A 15,556-nucleotide genomic window follows, 5' to 3' on the forward strand; every position below is an offset into this window, starting at 1 on the left:
TTAAGGCTTACCTCTGTAGACATATAATGCATTAGTAGATTAACTTCCCATTAGACAAATGAGTGACACAGGATGCAGCATGCTACAGCAGATAAACTGCATATCAGATACAGTAAAACTCTAACCACAATTAAAATATCCAAGTAAACATTATCTGACTCAGAACCAAGCTACACTAGGGAAGCTCTTCACCGTGCTGCTAGGTTTGAAGTGTAGTTTATCTGCCAGGGCTTAATGCCTGCATTAAAGTTACCCTGGTTACTGATGACTCCCATTCAATCACCTGAAATTCGTTGTGTCTGCAGTGGAGAACTGCGTGTTTATTAAAGAGTTGGGTTTTGATAAAATGATCCAGAATACAGATACAGATACCTGAACCAGTGTATTTAAAAACGAAACTAAAAAACAGATACAAAAAGCTCTCAATCCATGTTTTCAACATCAGCTGTGTGACAAGGAGCACAGTAATCAGAGATGAAGCAAAATTGTCATGATACTGATAATACAGAAACACCATAGCATGATGATAGATCACAATATTAGTAACTATGAGGAGACAAACAGCACATAGAGATGAACAAAACATAATGACATAGCTTGAGCACCATCATTTTTCTAAAGTGGCACAGTCACTTGGAAGGACAATCTGAATCATGCGTAGCTCTAACCATTACATGAAATAAAGTATAAAGTCAATTAAGCCTGCTCCTCTGCAAGATCACTCACTCTGGGCACACAAACATAGCTATACAAGTCTTTAGGTTTCATCAGTTCAACCAAACCAGTGAACTGACATGAACAGCCTTGGGAAGCATTTAGGAAACTAAAAGCCAAATCGGGCCTGCAGCACACACAGTCCCTGTTTATGTAAAGCATATGGCCCTTAAAGAAAGTACATTCACAGGTCCAGGATGATTCTATGAAACACTTTGAAAACCATGGATACAACGGATAGAAGGGTGAAGATTCAGAAGAACTGCATGTTAAATAATTGGGAGGATATACATGTTACGTCCTTGGATTTTTCCTAACCTCTTCATCCCAATCAAAATCTAATGTTGCATCATCCAGCTCTGCTATGGAGAAGAGAGATGTCTTTGTGGCCACGCTGGCTTTACTAGAATTTCCCAATGCAAAACTCTTTCTTTTGCCAGGATTGCTCACGTGCACCTTCAGCGATGGGCTGTGGCTTTCCTTGTTGGTGTCATTCTTAACGGCAGGTGAGGTTTCTGATTTTGCCTCAGGACGTGACACAAAGGAGAACGTCGACAGCTTGGCTAATGTGCTGGAGCGCACCTTCCCTGTGCTTGGACCACCAAGTTTCTCCTCTCCCTCCCTTTTCTTCTCAGTGGGTGGAGGTGACGCAGCATCAAAACTGGTATCAGAGTGTATCGTTGCACTTTCTCTGACCTCCTTCCCTAAGGCCCAACTCTGCTGCTCTTCTTTCCCTTTATTATTAATTGATCCTTTTTCCAAACGACATTTTCCTAAGCGAGTCAATGTCATCTTACTTTTCTCAGGTGGGCAGCATTCTTCTGGAAGCTGCTCTCCCTGGAGCTGCTCTCCTGGCTTAAAAGTAGTTTCACTCTGAAAAAGAGAAAATTCTTCATTTGTCTTCTCTGAAGAATGACCAAGCTTTGTCCTTGGTCTGAAAGAAAATTTAGCTAGTTTAGCAACTGGGGGACTTTCACTGTCTTGCTCATGGGAACTTACTACCTTTGTTTCCTTCACTTCTTGATCTTTACTTCTTTTTCTCATGGAAATTGTTGCACCTTTTGCTGCTACTGATATGCTGTTCTCTTGTCCTAGCATAGAATCTGCATCACTTGAAAGATCTGGCTGGCCAGAGGCAGGTAATACTGAAGGAAGGGCCTTTGCCTCGGGGTCCTGTGTGCTTGTAAAGAATCCATGTGACTTCTCCATGTGCAGCCTCCGCCAGCTTCTAGAAGCATCTTGTCTAATAACTGAATCCTGCACACTAGCACTTGGTGCTGGGTCTGCAATACTATCTTCTGAAGAAGAACAGTTGTGTTCTTCATTCCTTTTCCTGCTTAACTTGGAAACTGTGTCCTTTTGTTTCAGAGGAGCATGCAGATCCACAGCTGCTAGTGACTCTCTTACTCCATTTTGCTTCCTTGGTATTGAAGCAGATCTTTCTTCAGAGCTTGAGGTTTTTGAAGCCAAGTTATTTGGAGATATCTTGGGCACTGGAGACGACTTCTGAGAATTTTCTTCAGCATCAATGCTGCTCTCTTCCAGGCTGTCAAACCATGCCAGGCTGTTTGTGTTTTTGTTATTACCCTGTGCTGGGTTGCACAAGGGTTCTGGATGAATATTCCCTTCACAGCTGCCTTCAAGCAAAGGTGTCCGTGGCCCAGAGTTATCCTCTTCTTGATTTGAAGGTTCTGACTGAGATCTTTGCTTTGACTGCCCAAATGCATCATCATTCAAGCACCTCGTGGTAGTACTGAAATTTGTTTCTTCAGGCTGCTGCTGGCATGAGTTTTCCTTTTTCAATCTATACAATGAAAAAAAAATTAAACAATAGTAAATGAATTTTCTTCCTTTTTCTTTCTTCATTGTATTACTGATACATAATATGCATGACTGATGGAAAGCTACAAAAAATGTAGGTCACAAAAGTATGTTATTAAGTTTCATATACAGCTCTGAAAGCTGGTGTTGCAGTCTGTCACCTTTCAGCACCTTAAACAGTGAGTGGCAGGATTTAGTGTCCCCAGTAGAAGACAGGCAGATGGACAGAGAGAAAGAAACCACCTAAACTGCATTTCCTTGGGAAACCAAACAGGAAAAAAACCAAACCAAACACAAGCTTTGCACTACTTACAACCATTGCTAGAGTCCCCTACAGATTTTATATATTCTGTAAGTCTATCTTCTAGAACAGAACCTACTTAAATCTTATCCTGAGCCAGGTGAAGTCTCAAATGAGTTATTGGAATGGAAAACCTAGGTATTACTTGGAATAGTGGTTGTTGAGTTTCTCTCATAATCACTATGTACTTAACATGTCAAAAACGTGATAGAACAGAAGCATCTCGAATCACTTATAAAACTTAATTATCACTGTCTGTGCCTATCTATATTCTCAGGGCCCTCTAAAACAACAGAGGTGCTTGAGTGAGGGTTCCCTCCAATCTCAGAATAGCTGATGTTCTGTCTATTATACCTAAATAGATATTTTCCAAGGCAAACAGCATTCTGGTTTTCGCTAAACAGTGATACAAACCATGAGTGAAAAGCAGCCACCTTCCATCCCAAAAGTGACTGCATTCGTCTAGAAGAAATGATTCTTATGCATAATAAACAGTTTCTCTGCTCTGTGAGAGAGAGAGCACTATACAGACATGTATGTTTTAGAATAATTACTGTAATTGTTTACTAACATGTTTATCCTTATTTTTTTAATGGAAGGTGGCAGAAATTACATGACTCATCAAGAAGGGATGAGATATATGATACATGATTGTTTTACTGAAATATAGTTTAGGGGAAACGCATGGAACAAGTCTTCTAATACAGAATGGGTTGTTTTAAAGAGGACATTCATTTAGTACTCCCTAAGCTGCTTAAGAGAGGGAAGAAGAAATCAGCTTAATTTGCAGCATAGGGCATTCGGTGGAATATTAGGAAAACCTTTATGAGCATTGGGTGGAGCAATCATGGCACAGACTACAGAATGGCAACAGAAAATCCTCATCATTAGAAGGGCTTCAGAGCAGATAATGTGAGCTCCTGCCAGGAAGGTCAAATGCAGACCTAATCCTCTCTTTGTATTTGATCTCCCATCCCATCCTACATTTCTTTGATCCCCCATGAACACCTCTGTTTTAAAAGTAGCTTTTGTCCGTCTGTTGAAGATATCCCACTTTCATCTGTTTCTGTTGACTCTGTGGTTATTTAACACATCATTACTACAAGTTACAAAATAAGTCTCAAAAATATTCAAAGGAAAAGTGAATTCTCCCAGCTGTTTCCATTAATTTCAACGACATTAATCTTTTATCTTCATTTAACAGTAAGAAAGTACAAGTTTCCTCAAAGCCTAATCTCATTTCTGGAAGAAAAGGTGGGTTGTTTAACTTTTACTTCCTTCCAATTCTAGGGTTTTTCTCTCAGGCTCAGTGCATTAAAAGTTTTCTATTAATAACAAAAAATAGGTTTCCCAAAGATTACTGCAGTGAGCTGGAAACTAGAGATGCGACAGTGACAATTCCAGCATGTAAAAAAGAAAAAAATCACCCAAAATTACAGAACCTTGATTCAGGCTTACATTTTCCATTAACAGAAAGGGAAGGATCCTGACAATCCCAACACAAAAGGCAGCTTAAAAAATCATGAAGCAGATCTGCTGTATTTTACCAAACAAGTAACAAAAAGTTCTACAAAATTATTTGCTCAGCTACAGAATCTAGCATTTTGACTCTGAGAAGCACTTCTGAAACTTATCTGAGCATAATATTCAGATATGAGTTGGGAACTCATTAAAATATTTGTAAATTCCATAACCCAGAGGCAGAAATGATCTTGTGATGATCTTAGAATGCTACTTTAAAACAATCTCCCTGATTATCCATGTACTCTAAAGAATGAGTCCCTTCCCAATGTCAGACTAATTTTAGACCCTCTCCAGATACTATTGTGAAACAAATTCTGTTTCCCATCTGTCCTGGGTTGCAGTGTATTCTATTACCATCCTCAGGAGCCGTTGAAACCAGGTGGGGCAGTGTTTTCCTTGCCTCCTCCCCCCAGACTATCTTTCTGTTAATTGCCCATCATTGTCCTGCCGCCTGACTCAGAGATAACTCCCTCCGGACTATCTTCTGTTAATGAGCCTAATCAACACTTTGCCTTATGACTCGTTACCCCATTGTGAGATGCTCCACCCAGAGGGAGGAACCAAGCATCCCATCGTGGATATAATCTGGGACTCTGACCACCAGAGGGAACGGCTTCCCACTGGATTTCCAGAGGACGGGAGCTACACAGCCACCATTGGACTTCCTGAGGAAGAGCAGACTGTTTTACTACAGGATCACTGCTTCAGAGGACTGCAGCCACCCTTCTACCAGACTGCTACCACCACCCTGCCTAACAGGGTGTCAGGTTGTACCTTGACTCTGTCAGTTTGACAGTGTTTTCTTTTACTTTTTTTTTCCCTTTTTCTTTAATTTCCATTAAATTGTTATTCTGACTTGGTGCCTCCCACTGGTTTGTTTTCAAACTAGTACATAATTTGGCGCCCAATGTGGGGCTTGCTCTGAGAAAAAGTCAGAATTACAATTTTGTATAAACAGAAATCTATTCACCATGGTGCTCAGCTGGTCTGCATGGGTACTGTATCTTGCTCTCTATATTTTTCCTCACATGGGGAACTACCTGCCTGTTGTATTACTCCTGTTAAAACCAGGGAATGGTATGAGAATTGCTTTATTGGTTTATTATGTCTATAGCATAATAACCTGCGAGGCGATGAATACCATTCGGAATATATACTCAATTTTGTTTGGCTGTCCTAGTCTGGGCTCCTATGTCTGGGACCTCTTCAACAATCACAGCCAGCCCCTGGTGGGAGGAGTAGAGAGTGGTTTCTTCCAGCCTTTCAGGCCAGGCACAGCAGTTTTTGAAAAAACTGAGTTCCCTCTGGATGTTAAGGATGGTATAATCTTCTTGTCAGTTCTCTTCTCTTTTTTCTCTATGGCCTGCATTGTGTACACCATGCTTAGAAACAAAACATTACTTAGTGTGGTGCAACGTCTGCTTGAGGAGGAGGTAAAAAGGAGCAAAGCAGCAAATACCATGTCTACACAGACTGTCACACAGAAAGGAGCCACAAGCAAAGCAACCGCATCCATTTCTACGCAGACCGTCACAGAGGAGAAAGGAACCAAAAGCAAAGCAACCGCATCCATTTCTACGCAGACCATCACAGAGGAGAAAGGAGCCAAAAGCAAAGCAACCGCATCCATTTCTACGCAGACCGTCACAGAGGAGAAAGGAACCAAAAGCAAAGCAACCGCATCCATTTCTACGCAGACCATCACAGAGGAGAAAGGAGCCAAAAGCAAAGCAACCGCATCCATTTCTACGCAGACCGTCACAGAGGAGAAAGGAACCAAGAGCAAAGCAACCGCATCCATCTCTACGCAGACTAACACAGAGGAGAAAGAAACCAAACAAAAAGCAACAGTGTCCATCTCTACACAGACTGTCACAGAGGAGAAAGGAACCAAATGTAAAACAACAGCGTCCATGTCTACGCAGACTGACTCAGAGGAGAAAGGAACCAAAAGCACTGTCAGCGTCCCCATGCAAACCATCACTGAACCAGAACAGCCTAAACCGATTGCAGTTGCCCCCGTGCAGAAGAAGAAATCAAAAAGCAAATCAGTCTGCATAGTGACTGACGAGGATGCAGCAGGACCTTCGCACCCAGCAGAAGAGGCAGAGCCAGAGATCATCACTCGGTCGCTATCCCTGGGTGAGCTGCGAGACCTGCGGAGGGAATTCACCCGCCAGACGAACGAGTCTATCCTGACCTGGCTGCTCCGCATCTGGGACGCTGCAGCCAATGACACCATTCTGGACGGAAGTGAGGCCAGGCAACTGGGATCTCTGTCCCGGGATGTGGTCATTGACCAGGGGATCGGGAGAACCCAAGAAACCCTCAGCCTCTGGCGGCGACTGCTTACAAGTGTAAGGGACAGGTACCTTTGTAAAGAAGACCTCCAGGTGCACCAAGGAAAATGGAGCACAATGGAACAAGGTATCCGGTGCCTGAGGGAATTGGCTGTGCTGGAGATCATTTTCTCAGAAGATGAGAGATTTCCTAAGAGCCCAGATGGTGTCCAGTGCACGTCACAGATGTGGTTGAGGTTCGCACGCCTTGGACCAGAGATATACTCCCGTTACCTGGCAACGCTGCAATGGAGGGAAGGTGAGGACAGGGTGGGCGTCTTGGTGAACAAACTGAGGATTTACGAGGACACCGTCACAGCCCCGTTTCGCACCCATGTCTCATCCGTGGAAACAGGTCTTTTGGCTGAGCAAGTCCGGAGCTTGATTGAAGAAGGCCATCAGAAATTGAAAAAGGAACTTAAGGAAGAGATTTACCAGATCTCACCAGAACCAACAAGAGTCTCTGCCATTAGGAGCCGGCGGCCCCCAACCAGGGAGAGAGGATACACCCCACGAGGTAACCTCTGGTTTTTCCTTCAGGAACATGGAGAAGACATGAGTAAGTGGGATGGAAAACCCACCTCCTCCTTAGCAGCTCGGGTACGTGAACTAAAAAGAGGGACAACTACCACAAGAAGCGCATCTAGAGTCAACATTGCTCCGGTCTCCCACACACAGAACTCCAGACGGTACCGGAATGATAATATGACCGATCCTCTTGAAGGGACCTCAGGAACGTATTCACCGGAAGGGAGCAACATGCAACATGACCAGGAATAGAGGGGCCCTGCCTCTAGCCAGGTAGAGGAAAGGGAGAATCGGGTCTTTTGGACTGTGTGGGTCTGATGGCCTGGCACATCTGACCCACAAAGATACATGGCTTTGGTTGACACCGGTGCTCAATGTACTCTGATGCCATCAAGGTATGTGGGAGCAGAACCCATTTCTATTTCTGGGGTGACAGGAGGATCCCAGCAGCTGACTGTACTGGAAGCTGAAGTGAGTTTAACTGGGAACGAGTGGCAGAAACACCCCATCGTGACTGGCCCAGAGGCCCCGTGCATTCTCGGCATAGACTATCTCAGAAATGGATATTTCAAGGACGCAAAAGGACATCGTTGGGCTTTTGGGATAGCTGCTGTGGAGACAGAAGATATCAGACAACTGAGTACATTGCCTGGCCTCTCAGATGACCCCCCTGCCGTGGGACTGCTAAGAGTTGCAGAGCAACAGGTGCCAATCGCCACAGCAACAGTGCACCGCCGGCAATACTGCACCGACAGAGACTCTGTGGTTCCCATCCATGAGATGATTCGCAAACTGGAGAGCCAAGGGGTGGTCAGCAAGGCCCATTCACCTTTCAACAGCCCTATATGGCCAGTGCGTAAGTCCAGTGGAGAATGGAGGCTGACGGTGGACTACCGTGGCCTGAATGAGGTCACGCCACCATTGAGCGCCGCTGTGCCGGACATGTTGGAACTTCAGTACGAGCTGGAGTCCAAAGCAGCGAAGTGGTACGCCACTATTGACATTGCCAATGCCTTCTTCTCCATTCCTTTGGCAGCAGAATGCAGGCCCCAGTTTGCTTTTACCTGGAAGGGTGTGTAATACACCTGGAACCGACTGCCCCAGGGGTGGAAGCACAGTCCCACCATTTGCCACGGACTGATCCAGACTGCATTGGAAAAGGGTGAGGCTCCAGAACATCTGCAATACATCGATGACATCATCGTGTGGGGAAACACAGCAAAGGAAGTGTTTGAGAAAGGAGAGAAAATCATCCAGATTCTCCTGGAAGCTGGCTTCGCCATCAAAAGGAGCAAAGTCAAGGGACCTGCCCAAGAGATCCAGTTCCTGGGAGTAAAGTGGCAAGATGGACGACGTCAGATTCCCACCGAGGTCATCAATAAGATCACTGCAATGTCTCCACCGACCAGCAAGAAGGAAACACAAGCTTTCCTAGGCGCCATAGGTTTCTGGAGGATGCACATTCCCGAGTACAGCCAGATCGTGAGCCCTCTCTACCTGGTTACCCGCAAGAAGAATGATTTCCACTGGGGCCCCGAACAGCAGCAAGCCTTCGCCCAGATCAAACAGGAAATCGCTCATGCGGTAGCCCTTGGCCCAGTCAGGACAGGACCAGAGGTGAAGAACGTGCTCTACTCTGCAGCCGGGAACAATGGTCTGTCCTGGAGCCTCTGGCAGAAGGTGCCTGGTGAGACTCGTGGCCGACCACTGGGATTCTGGAGCCGAAGCTACAGAGGGTCTGAAGCCAACTACACTCCCACAGAGAAGGAAATCTTGGCAGCCTATGAAGGAGTCCAAGCTGCCTCAGAGGTAATTGGCACTGAAGCACAGTTGCTTCTGGCACCCCGACTACCGGTGCTGGGTTGGATGTTCAAGGGAAAGGTTCCTTCCACGCATCACGCCACCGACACCACATGGAGCAAATGGATTGCTCTCATCACACAGCGTGCCCGTATTGGAAACCCAAATCGCCCTGGGATTCTGGAAATTATAACAAACTGGCCTGAAGGTGAGACTTTTGGATTATCTTCTGAAGAAGAGGAAGAGCAAGTGACTCGTGCTGAGGAAGCCCCACCATATAACGAGCTACCGGAGACTGAAAGACATTATGCCCTCTTCACTGATGGTTCCTGCCGAATTGTAGGCGCTAACCGGAAGTGGAAAGCTGCAGTATGGAGCCCCACACGACGAGTTGCACAAGCTACCGAGGGACAAGGTGGATCGAGTCAGGTTGCAGAGCTTAAAGCCGTCCAGCTGGCTTTGGATATTGCTGAACGAGAGAAGTGGCCGAGGCTCTATCTCTACACCGACTCGTGGATGGTAGCTAATGCTCTGTGGGGATGGCTGGATCGCTGGAGAAAGGCCAACTGGCAGCGCAGAGGGAAGCCCATCTGGGCCGCTGAGATTTGGCAGGACATCGCCGCCCGAGTAGAGAAGCTGACCGTGAAGGTTCGACACGTGGATGCGCACGTACCCAAGAGTCGGGCTAATGAAGAACATTGCAACAACGAGCAGGTGGACCGAGCTGCCAAGGTGAAAGTATCACAGGTGGATCTGGACTGGCAGCACAAGGGAGAATTATTCCTAGCTCGTTGGGCCCATGATGCCTCTGGTCATCAGGGGAGAGATGCAACATACCGATGGGCCCGTGACCGAGGGGTGGACCTTACCATGGACAGCATCTCACAGGTCATCCACAGTTGTGAGACCTGTGCTGCAATCAAACAGGCCAAGCGGGTGAAGCCTCTGTGGTATGGTGGACGATGGTCAAAGTACAGGTATGGTGAAGCCTGGCAAGTTGACTACATCACCCTTCCCCAAACCCGCCAAGGCAAGCACTACGTGTTGACCATGGTTGAAGCAACCACTGGATGGCTGGAGACTTACCCTGTGCCTCATGCTACAGCCCGGAACACCATCCTGGGCCTGGAAAAGCAAGTCCTGTGGAGACATGGCACCCCTGACAGGATCGAGTCAGACAACAGGACTCATTTTAAGAACAGCCTCATCAACACCTGGGCCAGAGAACACGGTATTGAATGGATATATCATATTCCTTATCATGCACCAGCTGCTGGAAAAGTTGAACGCTGCAACGGACTACTTAAAACCACCCTAAAGGCACTTGGTGGGGGGACCTGCAAAAATTGGGAAGTGAACTTAGCAAAGGCCACCTGGATAGTCAATACCCGAGGGTCCATCAATCGAGCTGGTCCCGCCGAGTCTGAACCCCTGCACACAGTGGATGGAGATAGAGTCCCTGTGGTACACCTGAGAGGTATTTTAGGAAAGACTGTTTGGATTAATCCCACCTCAGGCAAAGACAAACCCATCCGTGGGATTGTCTTTGCTCAAGGACCTGGTTGCACTTGGTGGGTAATGCAGAAAGATGGGGAAACCCGTTGTGTACCACAAGGAGACCTAATCTTAGGTGAGAACTGTGTGTAGGGTTTCATTGTATATATATATATATATATATGTGTGTGTTTTAGAGTTTAAGAAGGTATTGATTTGGGATAATGTAGATGGTAATAGAATAAGGGGTGGATAATGTCCTGGGTTGCAGTGTATTCTATTACCATCCTCAGGAGCCGTTGAAACCAGGTGGGGCAGTGTTTTCCTTGCCTCCTCCCCCCAGACTATCTTTCTGTTAATTGCCCATCATTGTCCTGCCGCCTGACTCAGAGATAACTCCCTCCGGACTATCTTCTGTTAATGAGCCTAATCAACACTTTGCCTCATGACTCGTTACCCCATTGTGAGATGCTCCACCCAGAGGGAGGAACCAAGCATCCCATCGTGGATATAATCTGGGACTCTGACCACCAGAGGGAACGGCTTCCCACTGGATTTCCAGAGGACGGGAGCTACACAGCCACCATTGGACTTCCTGAGGAAGAGCAGACTGTTTTACTACAGGATCACTGCTTCAGAGGACTGCAGCCACCATTCTACCAGACTGCTACCACCACCCTGCCTAACAGGGTGTCAGGTTGTACCTTGACTCTGTCAGTTTGACAGTGTTTTCTTTTACTTTTTTTTTCCCTTTTTCTTTAATTTCCATTAAATTGTTATTCTGACTTGGTGCCTCCCACTGGTTTGTTTTCAAACTAGTACACCATCTGAATTAGTTTGTTACTTTGTGTATCTGTACCTGTCAAGTCTTCGTAGCTCTTTATGCAGAAGGTCTTTCAGCTCCAGCCGCTCCAATATGATTTCACACTGTGTTCGGTACTGCTCCATTGGATTGTCTGGAAATGAGGTGTGTAAGGCATTGATGCCTCCGAGAAGTGCACCCCCCTATGGCACCAAAGAGATTTTAAAAAATAAAAATGGGAAACTACCTTTATTATTAACCACCAAATTTAAACAACAGCGACTATGTTATCCGAAATTCTCCCTTAGGTATTTTAAAGCTTAAGGTAGCAAATATTTGCTAACTGTATCCACACAAATAATCCTATTAGATCTGCTGACGTGGTCAAAATTGCTCATAAACATAAAGCAATTACATGATCAAGCCTGCAGTCTACTCATACTTGTTTATTTTTATTGACACATGGAATGGGAAGTCCACCTAAAGCTTGAGAATATCCTGACTGAAAACAAAAATTAGGATTAAAGATGTTTTCCAAATACCTTGTAAAAATTGTGCCCATGTGAGGAACTTTTTTAACTGAAGAAGTTCTGACTGCTAGAAGTTTTCATTAGCTTTGCCTAATTTCCTAAAGGAAAAGACCTGTGTATTAAGGCATGTCAACACAGGGTAAATTTTTTGGGACAGAAATATTTCTGAATAGCACTTTAAGAGTAACTTACTATTTGTGAATAATTCCAGTGAATTGTAAGTGATTTTAATATGGGACAATTTTTGCTGTGCCTTGTAAAAATGAAGCAGTCTTTATTTGGAACAGAGCATCTGCACAGTGATTTGTTCCACAACAAATAATCTAGAATAGCTCTGTAGTTAATTGCTCTTTGGAAAAAAACACCTCACACCACAAACCCTCTATTTTGCCACAGATTAGTTAGTATTTACCACTCCTGTCTAATCTATAAAGCTCAATACAACTAATGAACCAGATGTGTGTCAAGTGCCATGGATACAATACCAAAAGTCAATGAAGTCTCTAGATCCAGAAATTGCTACCTACGGCATCACATGGATTACACGTTTTCAATTGTGATAATTTCTGGTTCCACCATTCTGCAGTGTTAAAATATTACATTGAAAAACATCACTCTGTGGCTAATTAAAGCTCTCTAAAACTACAATGTGCTAAAATTAAGGCTGTCCATGCAACTTTTAATGCATCCCACTGAAGTTACCACTTGGGGGTTTTTTCACCCATCACTTCAGGAACACAATAGATCTGTTCCACATGGAAGCACCAGTCTCTTGGCATGGAAAAGGCTCCTGCAGAACCCACCCCTCTGCTGTATTTGCTTCAGGAACTGGAAGGTTCATAGACAATGAGGCAGGGACTCAGTCTCTTGGTTAGAACAATTAAAAGCAGATAAGGAGGACCAGATTCTGTCTCTGTTGCTATGTTCCAGTTTTTGTGATTCAGAAAGAGCCAGTTAAGTAAAGAAAGAAAATAAATCTCTAAGTGGAATCCTGATGTGGTGCATGCACAGAAGGAAATTGCAGACAACAGGAAATGTGCTCAAACAGTCAAAGTGTTACTGTTCTGAAACTGGGGCCCAACCATCTCTTGTGGGTATGCTCTAGTGGACCATTCCTTCTGGACTGTACATAACTCAGCTCCAGATAAGAGGAGTAGCACCATCCCATCACTTTGCAAGGACTGCGTGAAGATAGGTGAATTGATATTTCTGAAATATTCAAGGCCACTGGAGATGAATTCCAAAGAAAAATATGTTAAGAAATTGTGAATATTACCTTTAGAACAGCAGGTAATAAAAAAAATATTGAGCAAAACACTGACAAAAGATAGTTGCTTTCGGACTGAGTACTGTCAACCTGTGTCCTAAGGACCCAGTGGAAAAAAAGAGGACTACGTGGTTATATATCCTGAGATATAGAGCCACGGGCTACAATAATGTCTTGCACTCACTGACATTTCAATCCCTTTCGTGGCCATCACAAGGAGCTTCTTTTAAATACTGTATGTGCATGTGAAATTCTAAGTGAAGTTAAGATATCTGTGAAGTTTCATTCCTGTGCTGGTGCTCACGTCTCTGAGATATCTGCCCCTCTGAGATTCTGAGATATCATTTTGAGTACAGGAAGGAAACCATATGACAAAACCACTGTAAACTGAGGGCAGAGGATCTAAAACAGAGAGAGAAAATATTACAGGGAAAGTCAGTGGAAAGGAAAGGTGTAAAATGCCTAGGGATGGGAAGACAAATTATAAAAAGGAGTTAAAGGAGAGGGATTGGAAAGAGAATAAAACAAGGATGGAAACAGGACCAAGAGAAGGAGGGAAACAATGCTAGCAAGAGAAAATGAGGCAAAGAAAAGATCAAGCCGGGGGGCTTTGGAATATGCTCACAACGACTAAGTAGGAAAGAGAAATATAAAGGTGAATTAGAGGGCAAAACAAACAAAAAACTCCAATGAAGTAAGTTGGAGATGAAAATGTGATAGTCTTCCTTCTCAAGAGAGCTCACAAGAAATACCCAGTCACAGGAGAACTGTGAACTTTAATTTTATTCTGGCAAGAACTGACTTATTGTAGAAGTTGCAAAGACAGTGTTAAAGATGGAGTTTACTGAGCTAAAAGGTGGCAACCAGTCCTTCCAGAATGACACTGGCACTTCCTCATTTACAACCTCATTCTAGAGACTGACAATTAGGCAGGAAACACAGGATGTATCTGTATAAAATGTTGTGGGGTTTTTTTTCTAGAGAAGGAATCTGTCTCTGAAAATAAACTTTTGCATGCTATTTCCATCCTTTTTCAATAAAACAAATAAATCACTTCCTTCAAAAAGAAACTACTTCAGTGAAACTACTTCAAAAATGAACATGTTTGCCTACTTGCTCATAAGAAGCTAAGAGTGGAGCAAAGATGGTAAGCATACCAAGCACTCCCAGGTAATCTGCAGTCATAATTCAGGCAAATTTCTCACTGACTCTTATTAGACAAAAACTTGTTACACAATGTAGTGGGTTGACCCTGGCCAGGTCAACCTGCAGCCCTTGAGGGCAGGACTGTATAAAAATGAAACATTGACTCACAGTTAAAACAATTCTTTTACATTTACTTGTGCTGATCAGGTAGAGAAGACACACAGGGGAACATACACATTCATTATTATTACATACATATGTTTCACTTTTTGATCTGTTACCAAAAAAAAAAAAAAATTAGTATTTCAGAGTTCTTATATCCAAAACCATATTACTTTGAAACCACAGTCCCATCAATTTTCCATCTAGTTAATTACAGGTTTAATTACAGTTAATGAAGACTTATGTGGTATCTTCTGCAGTTTCAACAGCTTCATATTTTAACTCCGTTGCAGTGCTGTCATTGAAAAGCTGAGCTCTTCAAAACAGTGCAAGATGAATTGCAACAGACAGCGAAATAATCTTTTCCTATTTAATAAGGTCAGGCCCTGTAGTATTTTTGAGATAAATTCCATTTGCAATGTTGTGCAATAGATTATCAGTGGCACAAACTGCAATTAGTCTCTCAACTCTCACTGAAAGGACAAGAGAGATCACAAGCGTCTACCTGCCATATGTGACTTTGTGCATCTATCCTGAAGAGCTTTGTCTCCAAAAAAAGGAGCATATCTACTCCTACAAAAGTCTTTCAGGCCCATTGAACTAATGGGTGCTACATAAAATTGTCTTAATTTGAAAATACTCAAATTGACCTGTACAGGAACACAGGAAATGCCATTTTGGATCAGACCAGTCAGCTGAGCAGCAGAGTACACCATCTCTGACAGAGCCAAACCCAAACATTTCAGATGTGCTAAAAACTCCCATGCATAAGACTTTGGATAATCTGCTTATGGTAATTTTTTTCCTACTCCAAAGCATGAAGATTTATTTCTCTTAAAAATATTCTGTCTGAAGTAATAGTGTCTATATTATTTTCCACATTTCTACTAAAAAAACCCCTTCTATCAGATTTACGTTTCTTTTACTAATTCTAAATGTGCTGCTTTTTCAACATCCTAATAATAATATTACAGTAAACTAAAATCTAGCCTTCCACATTTTTTCAATGCCTTTTTGAGTAGAAACATTACATAAATACATGTGATAATTGGAAAGCATGATTTTCAGTCCAAGCAAAGTTTTGGAATTTTAAGGTTTCTAAGAATAAAATTAGTCTTCTAAATGTTC

At 43.6% G+C, this 15,556-nt stretch overlaps 1 protein-coding gene across 1 annotated transcript in view; it reads right to left on the reverse strand.

The window, feature by feature from the left end:
- Window positions 1–289: 289 nt before the first annotated feature.
- MCM9 (minichromosome maintenance 9 homologous recombination repair factor) overlaps window positions 290–15,556 on the reverse strand; it is a 55,692-nt gene continuing 40,425 nt past the window's right edge. The window contains exons 12-13 of the mRNA XM_048297921.1: window positions 11,381–11,526; window positions 290–2,518 (exon numbers count right to left, since the gene is read on the reverse strand). Of these exons, the coding sequence (XP_048153878.1) occupies window positions 1,009–2,518; window positions 11,381–11,526 (1,656 nt within the window). The 3' untranslated portion in view covers window positions 290–1,008. The remainder of the gene's footprint in view (window positions 2,519–11,380; window positions 11,527–15,556) is intronic.

Source organism: Corvus hawaiiensis, chromosome 3 (genome assembly GCF_020740725.1).
Source record: "Corvus hawaiiensis isolate bCorHaw1 chromosome 3, bCorHaw1.pri.cur, whole genome shotgun sequence".
In the NCBI taxonomy this organism is placed as follows: Eukaryota; Metazoa; Chordata; class Aves; order Passeriformes; family Corvidae; genus Corvus; species Corvus hawaiiensis.